We start from the raw sequence: 8,394 nt of genomic DNA on the forward strand, positions 1-8,394 counted from the left end.
GACAGGACCATGGGCAGAATGAGGAGTGGCCCATTGTATACTTTCAAGTTGGGAGGGGGTTAGGATAGCCTAAGTCTCTAAAGAATTAAGAAGCACGGTATCCAGGACCTTGAGGAGCTAGCTGTAGTTGGGAAAGGTCATTTATTACTGCCTAATAAAACCTGGGTACTGGGGCACCTGGGTGGCTCAGTGGGTTAAGCCTCTGCCTTAGGTTCAGGTCATGATCCTGGGGTCCTGGGATCAAGTCCTGCATCAGGCTCTCTGCTCAGCAAGGAGCCTGCTTCCCTCTCTCTCCCTCTCTCTCTACCTACTTGTGATCTATGTCTGTCAAATAAATAAACAAAATCTTTAAAAATAAATAAATAAAACCTGAGTCCTGACACCCTTCAGATGTGTATCAGTGGGTCACATGTTTGGGAGATGATTGGCCAACATGTATCTTGTGGGGGGGGGGCGGTGGTTAGAGAGGAAGGAAGTTTCCAAGGAATTTCTGTATGTTAAAGTAGACTTACAGGATCCTGGGGGTCGGATTAGGATTGTCTTTTGCTCTTAGCAAAGTGCCAACACCGAGACAGTTGAGTACCTAGAGGAATGTCACTCTGCCTGTTTCAAGGACTTGTCAACGGGCTGTAGGTAGTAGGAAATTCAATAATTTTTCTTCTGCCTTTTTTCCCCACATCATTTTTTTTTTAAAGATTTATTTTATTTATTTATTTGATAGACAGAGATCAGAAGTTGGCGAGAGGCAGGCAGAGAGAGAGGAGGAAGCAGGCTTCCCACAGAGCAGAAAGCGGCTTAATCCACTGAGCCACCCAGGCACCCCTTCCCCACATCATTTAACAGTGCTAACAGAGTCGGGAGGTCAGGGAAGCTTATCTTGGCTCACCCACTCCTCACCTAAGAGCCTGGGGAAATCCGTCTCTTTTATACGTGACCAAAAGAACAGAGTAGCCGTTGAACCCCACGCAGACTTACGATTAGAAAAGCATAGTAACATCCCGACAGATAAGAGTCCTGGTAGAAAGCCATGCCCAGAAGCAGAGAAAAGTTGTAACCGCCCATGTTATCAAAGCCAAACAGGAAACGGCCGGCCGCAGTTAGGAAAGAAATGGATGCGGCACGGGTGGGGCAGGTGGGAGGCTCAGTGTCAGGGGCCGAACACCCGTCCCCAGGGCCCGGGGCCTCCGAAGCTCCTGGCTGCCCCTGAACACACCCCCAACAGCCCTGACCTCCAGTCCTGAGCTGAGCTGGGAAACGCCGGCTCCACAACATGCTCCTCAGCCTGCTGCCTGCTCTCCTCCCCCAGCCCACTCGAGCTGAGCAACCTCTGAGCACTGGGGGCTTCCCAAGGGGCTGCCCTGGGGGGACCAGGGGCTCCTAGGATGCTGCAGGAGTCCTAAGTGGCCTTCGAGCACGGGAGGACCCATGCCCACCCTCAGGGACCAGGGGAGCAGGCCATCGCCGCAGGCCATGGGGAGGAATCTGGGGGGCCAGTCAGCACCCTCCTGTCCCTGCTGCGGCCCCAGGAGCTGGTCACAGGGGTCCTGCAGCGGGAGGTCAGAGAAGGGTGGATCCTTCCTGTGGGCAGGGCAAGGAGTACAGGCTGTGGGAGAGCTTCGGGGCGTGAGCTGGGACTCTGCTCTGTGCTGTACGCAGAAGCCGTCACAATGGGAATTCCGCGCATGGGCCACGGCGTGTCTAGATTTTGCATAGGGTTAGGCTGGGGATGTAGCTCGGGCAGGGTGGGGGGTCTCAGCCCAGAGGAGGCGTGGACAGTAGTAACGAGGGCCATGACCTTTTCGTCTCTACCCGCCTGATCTCCAGTAAGCTTTGCCACAAGCCTGTGCATCCGGCTCCATTACTGATACTATTTTACAGATGAGGAAACAGGTTTTCAAAGGCTGCATGGCTCTTCGAAGGCTGAGCCGGGCCAACAGCCCCGGAAACCCCTCAGTGTTTCAGAGCAGAGCAGTGGCTTCTGTTCCACATCAGAAAATCCTAAGTTGAAGTATCTTCGGGCACCAATGAGAAAAGCAAAGTCTCAACCAACAGATGCGGCATCTGAGTCCAGCTGCCCGGCCCAGGGAAGCCATGAAGACGCTCCCGGAGTGGGGCATGTCTGCCCCTAGCCACACAGTCACAGCCGAGATCACAGTGAGGACAGAAAGAGGGAGAGAAGGGGGCGGGAGACGGAGGCTCCTCCAGAAGGCAGAACAGATGGAGAAGGTCCATTGGACAGGTGCGCAGCCCACTGGGTGGGCTCAGCGCTGGGGAGTCCCCAGTACCCGAGAGGACGGTGGGCTCCCGGGAGAAGGAGCAGCTCCGGAGGAGGAGTGTGAGCTCGAAAGCAGAAGTGCTCAGCCTGGGCACCAGCCCCAGGGCATCTCCCAAGCCCAGCAACCCCCACCCCCTGACTGGACCATGCTGGGGCAGGACTCCTCAGCTCCCCCTCTGCAAACCCAAAGCTGGACTAGAGTCCTTCGAGAAGCCCCTGAATGGAGCAGAAGGCTGCAAGTCCGCGCGGACCCGCCTTGCAGAGCGGCTGACTGGACAAGCGCTGCTATGTGGGCCCCAGCCCACAAAGGGGCCCCTAAGCCGGTGGAGAGCCAGGGAAGGGGAAGAGACGAGAGCAGGCCGGCCTCACAGAACCGCACGGGGGCTCCAGTCCTGGAACCCAGCTGCAGCCGGGAGCTGAGGACGGACACCCCGGCTCCCACTTCTACCCTGGGGAAGACACCAGAGCGCACAGCGGGCCGGGAGGGGCTGCAGCGGGCAAAGGGCCCCGAGGAAGCCGGAGAGAAGGCCGCTAGGAGCTGAACTCCTCCCACTTCTGCCCAGCGATCTAGACAGGCTGCTGCACCCTGCCCCCTCCAGAGGGATGAGTCACTTCTCAGAGCCTGGCCCACCCCCAGCTGTTTTTGATTCTCAGGGTCACAGCCAGCTCCAGGATCTCAAGGACATCCAAGGAGGGGGAGAGCTTTTGGGGGAGCAGGTGATGGTCTAATGCACGCCCCACACAGGGACTCAGGGTCCCCCTTCTCCGCAGCCCTAACACTACAAAGGGAAGCCCATGCCGGGGAGGGGACCCTCCCGCAGCTGCCTAATTACTGCATGTCACAGCTCAACTGGGTCACCCATGAGACTGGGCTATTTCTAACTGCAGCAAATGCCGTCCCACACCCCCTACCCAACCCAGGAGGCCCAGAAACGACGCTTCCTCAAGGTCTGAGGATGGACAGAACTGCCTGTTCCCTGCTTGTAACAAGGTGCCTTGCAGCTGGGGAAGAGGGGCCCTCCTCTACCCCCCACACTCTTCCTTCCCCTCTTGCCAGTAAGCACACAAGACAGCGTTTTTGGTCTAAAATGATGGACATTTAGACATTGACGACAGGCTCACACCTGACCAGCGCCATGCCAGGGGCAGGCCGAGCAAAGACAGAGAGGTAGGGAGTGGGCACTGTGGGGGTGCCAGCCAGGACCCAGGGTCGCCACTGGCCGCCGGGGTGGGGGTGGGCAGGGGTTAGCCACAGTGACTCCAGAAGTGCCAGGTCCAGGATGGTCATAGTCGGGGACTTGCAGAGAGCCGAGTGCGCCTTACCCCTCCTGGTGAGGCCAGGTGCCCGGCTCAGGAAGCCACCTTGGCTCGGGTCTTCCCAGGAAGGGACGAGGCCGGCCTTCAGGGCGGTGGGTACCAGCTCACCAGCCAGATCCTGGGCTCTTGGCTGCCAGCACGAGTAAGCGGTGGGATGGTGCTGTCCGTCACGCCGTGGTGGAGGCTTGGGATCCGGGCCGTAGTGGCAAGTTGTGCCGGGCCAGGCTGGCCTCAATCCTTCTGCTCTCTGGACACACGCTGTCGTCTGAGAGGAACCCTCTCCTCCCAGCCACTTGCCCCCACTCGCCAGGGAAAGTCCTCATCAGAAGCAGCACCCACAAAAGAAAGAGAGGCAGGCCTGGAGAACTGCCAGCCTCCCCCAAGGTCAGAGGGCACTGCCCCTGGACACGCCCATCAGAGGCCCGGCCCTTCTTGGTTCCTAGCAGGTCAGACGCCCAAGGAGGGAAACAGGGCCAGATGCTGCTTACCCACAGCTGAGGCCCCTGCAAAGCCTGCAGGGGGGCTTCCCGGGGGCTCTGGCTGGATACGAACACAAGCCAGCCAGTACCAGGGCCACAGGCCCCCTCGACAGCACAGGACCAGTGGTTGGCCCCTGCGGTGGCGCCAAGACACTAAGGCACGACGCTAATCTAAGCCCACTGGGGTGAGGTGGGGAGAGGACAGGCTCCAAGGGGCCTCCTCAAGTCGGCAAAGCACACAGTGACCAAGCAATGACGACAGCCTGTTTTTTCCAACTTGGCACAGGCTGCAGGTACAGCGTGATGACCCAGGGATGCCAATGGCTCTTGCTAGAAGGGGCAGTAAGTCCCGGCGGCCCCAGTAAAGGCCTCTGGAAAGCAGGGAGAGCCCTGGTCGAGGCTGGCACCCCCTCGCGGGCCCATGGTCAGTCCCGACCTGGAGTGTGGGAGGCGGATGCCGGGCTAGGAAGGTCGTGCAATGACTCCAAGGCCCTGGCGGGCTGGGGCCCTACCGGTCTCCAGCAGACCTGCGTGGACATCCTAAGGAGGGAGCAGGAGCGACGGGTGGGGAGCGGGCGCCAATCTCCGGCAGGCGGAGCGCCGGTGGGCCGGCCGCCTGGTGCTTCAGGGCTGCCTGCGCAGGCCGGGGCGCCCGAACGCCGGGTGCATGAGGTTCTCGGTGATGTAGGCCACGAGCAGGCAGATGACCACCAGCATGACGCAGATGGAGCCGCCCACCGCCGTCATGGCCACCACGATCTCCCGCATGCCGGCCGGCTCGGCGGCGAACTCCACGCACTCGGCGGGCCCGGCGGGCTCCGGGGCGGCGGCGGCGGCGGCGGGCTCGGCGCGCAGCGGCAGCGGCTGCAGGCACAGGCGGTAGCGCACGCCGTCGTGCACGTCGGGCAGCAGGTAGTCGCGGCAGGACGCGCCCAGCAGCACGCGCTCGCACGGGAAGCGCGTGTAGGCGCCGCGCCACGAGCAGTTGAGCGCGAAGGCGCGCACGCGGCGCGCCTCGGCCGGCGCCAGGCGCCACTGCAGCAGCACCGTGCGGTTGCGCAGGACGCTGGCGCGCAGCGAGCGGCCGGCCGAGGCGTGCGCCGCGCAGCCGGGCGCCTGGCAGCGGAAGCCGCGCGCGGGGCTGCGGAAGCACAGGCGCCCGCCGCCCGCCTCGGGGCCCTCGGGCAGCACCTTGTAGGGGCACCAGGGCGCGTCGGCCGCCGGCTCCCAGCCCGGCGGCGTCGGGACGGCGGCGGCGGACGGCGGCGGCGCGCAGGCGGCCAGCAGCAGCAGCAGCGGCGGGGCGCGCATCCTGCGGCTGGGCGGCGCGGCGGGGCGCGGGCTCGCGGGCTCGCGGGCGCGGCGGAGGGTCACGCGGGCCGCGCCGCCGCAGCCGCCGCCGCCGCCGCTCCCCGGGCGCGCCGCCGCCCTCCGCCCTCCGCCCTCCGCCCGCAGCCGCCGCCGCCCGCTCCGACCCGCCCCCGCGCCCCGTGCGCGCTCCGACCCGGCGTGGCGGCGGGGGCGGGGCCGCCTCGGGCCCCGCCCCCCCTTAACCCTCTCCGGCCCGCGGCCCCCGGAGCGCGGCTGGCGGAGGGGAGGGGGCAGCCGGCGCCTTGCGGCGGAGCGGGGGGCGGGAATGTGTGCCGCGGGCGCGCGCGGTCCACGCTGCCTGTCCCTTCCTCTGTTCCCGCCCCTTCCTCGCCCCCGCCGGGCCTCTCCAGAGACTTTCCGGGGGGCCGGGGCCCCGGTCGTGGCCCCCGAGGGCAGCCCCTCGACTGGCCTTGGCCGTCCCTCCCGATTGGGACGGGAGGCAGCGGCCTGGAGCGCCCTGGAGCGCCCTGGATCACCGCAGCCACACCCCCCGCCCCGGCCGCGGTGGGGACCCAAAGTCAGGGTCGGTCTGCCCGGACGAGGAGACGGGGACGGAAACCTGCCTGGGCGGGCTGAGAGAGGGACGGCGCCCACCGGGGTGGGAGGCGCCGGAGAGAGAGGGTTCCCGCGGTGGAAACGAGTCGCTCTTCGCGTCCCAGAGCATCCTCTGCTCTAACCAGCCCTTCGCTCCTCTCTTCCGTCCACGGATATGGCCCAGGGCCAGCCCTGCCCACACCCCGCGAAGGGGGTCAGGGCTCCACAAAAGGAAGAGTCTCCCACAAGTTCACGTGGTCACCCACCAGGGAAGGAGGGACACGCGCCTTGTCTTGTCTTCAGGACCTGCCCGAGACTCCAGCCCCTCAGTAGCACCCCCGCCCGGAGCACCCATCTCTCTGGGCAACCCCCTCCCCCGCCCCCGGGGCGAGTGGTCTGCCTGACCTGACTGGACTCCATGCAGAAACACCTTAGGTGCAAGGGGTCTGTCTCTGGCGGAGGGGCCACTCTGTGCCCTGGGCAGGGAGGTGACGTGGTCCCCAGCAGCTGTCCTGCCGGCCCTGGTTTCCCTGTAGCACCGCCCAGGTGCAATTTTCACCTGCGGGGAAGGGGAGGATGTACTCTATGGCTGCCCTGCTGGTTTAGTTCCCCCACCCGCCCTTACTAATTCCTGGTCATCCCAGAAAATTCTGGATCAGGTGGGCCCCAGATGTCAAGGCCTCCACCACCCTTTACCCAGGCCCGGCATGCTTCATTATGCCCTGGAGGACCCTCACCCAGACGCTAGGCCCCTTCAGCTAGTTGGGACCCCGAATGGGGCCTTTCCAGGCCTCTGCACCTGGTGGAGAAGGTTTCCGAGTAAAGATTGGGGAGGGATGTTCCCTGGGCCTGGCTTCTGCCCTCTCCCCAGGCACAGAGATCCCTGGGCTTGGACTCCCACCCCAGCTTGGGGAGTGGGAGTGGGGGGAGCACTCAGGAGCTTCCACAGGGAAGCAAAGAATGATGATGATCTAGCCCCTACTCCGAGCTCCCTGGCCCTCAGTTTCCAGTGGAGGCCTGAAGGAACTGCTGCCACTCTGGTTCCAAGTGACAGGGTGTGGGGGCGGGGGGCGCCGTAGTCTCCAGTGGCCAGATCACTATGTGGCATCTCTGGGCCTCAGGACCGCTGGGTGGCCGGTTTTGTGAGCCCACTCCAGGGAGGAGAGCCAGGCGGAATCAGGAGGCCTGCGCAGGGTATACCCTGAGCCTGTTTTGGGGCTGGGGGCTCACCAGGGCGGAGCTTTTCCTGGTCAGGGCCACTCCTGGCCAGGGCTGGGGGCTCTGCTGTCTGTCCACCTCCGATGCGGGCATTTGCTCTGCCCAGGGCCCCCTGCATGTTGGGGGCACAGAGCAGGCGATGATGAAGAGAGAGCTGTGCCCAGTGTGCCCATGCAAGCTCTGCTGGGCTGCAGCGGGGCTGCGGAAGAAAGCCTTTATTCCCGTGGGAAGCAAAGAACTGTCCCCAGAGACAGGGAGGGACTGGCCCACCCTTCACTCCGCACTGGCCTCCACAGCTCCCCTGCCAATGGCCAGCAGGGCTACCTTCTCTAGTCCTACTGAGGCCCAGGCCCAGCGCTCACCTCTGTGTGGGCCTGGAGCCCACATGCCACCCGCCGCAGCCTGAAGGGAACATGGAAGGATTGGGGCCCTTGCCTCTGGCGCCACAGAGACGGTCCATCTCTGACCCTGGGTCCAAGTCCTGAGAGTCCCTTTGACAGCTCGTGGCCTTCACAGGAGTATCTGAGCCTGTTGTCATCTCTGCTCCACTAAAGGGAGGGGGGGAGGAGGGATCGAGGGTCAGCGCCCACCCTCCCCAGGCAGCTGAGTGTGGCCCTGGCCTCCCTCCCACCAGAAAGGGCGTGTGGGCATGACTGCAGGGACGAGGGTCGGGGACACGCCACGCAGCGTGGACCGCCTCCCACGCTCAGAGACAATGTGGATGGTCTGTCGGCCCACCCCAGAGAGAAGAGCCAGGCACGGTTCCAAGTGCGCACGTGTACCAGAAGCTTTCCCTCCACGCACCTCTTTCCCGACCCCAGAGGCGAGGGGGAGGTGGGCTGGAAGAGGTGGCCCCTACTTCTGACCGGAGGGAGCCACCTTCCTGGGCAGTTCCCCTGGAAACCCGAGGCAGGAGCCTGGGCTGGGGTGGCGTCATGGGGGAGGGGAGAGAGAGAAGACCCCACCCGCCTGCCGAAGCTGACCCCAGGGTCCTCCCACAGCAGCATGGCCAGGATGTGTCCCCCTGCCCCGCAGCCTTTCTTTCTTTCTTTCTTTTTTTTTTTAAGATTTTTCTTTCTTTCTTTCTATCTTTTTTTTTTTTTTTTTAAGATTTTATTTACTTGACAGAGATCACAAGTAGGCAGAGAGGCAGGCAGAGAGAGAGGAGGAAGCAGGCTCCCCGCTGAGCAGAGAGCCCGA

General features: G+C 63.6%; 1 protein-coding gene across 1 annotated transcript; it reads right to left on the reverse strand.

The window, feature by feature from the left end:
• Window positions 1-3,350: 3,350 nt before the first annotated feature.
• On the reverse strand, window positions 3,351-5,382 carry FNDC10 (fibronectin type III domain containing 10). Its single transcript, XM_044236919.1, has one exon. The coding sequence runs from the start codon at window positions 5,380-5,382 to the stop codon at window positions 4,696-4,698; it is 687 nt and encodes a 228-aa protein (XP_044092854.1). The 3' UTR covers window positions 3,351-4,695.
• Window positions 5,383-8,394: the final 3,012 nt, after the last annotated feature.

Source organism: Neovison vison, chromosome 2 (genome assembly GCF_020171115.1).
Source record: "Neovison vison isolate M4711 chromosome 2, ASM_NN_V1, whole genome shotgun sequence".
Lineage (NCBI taxonomy): Eukaryota > Metazoa > Chordata > Mammalia > Carnivora > Mustelidae > Neogale > Neogale vison.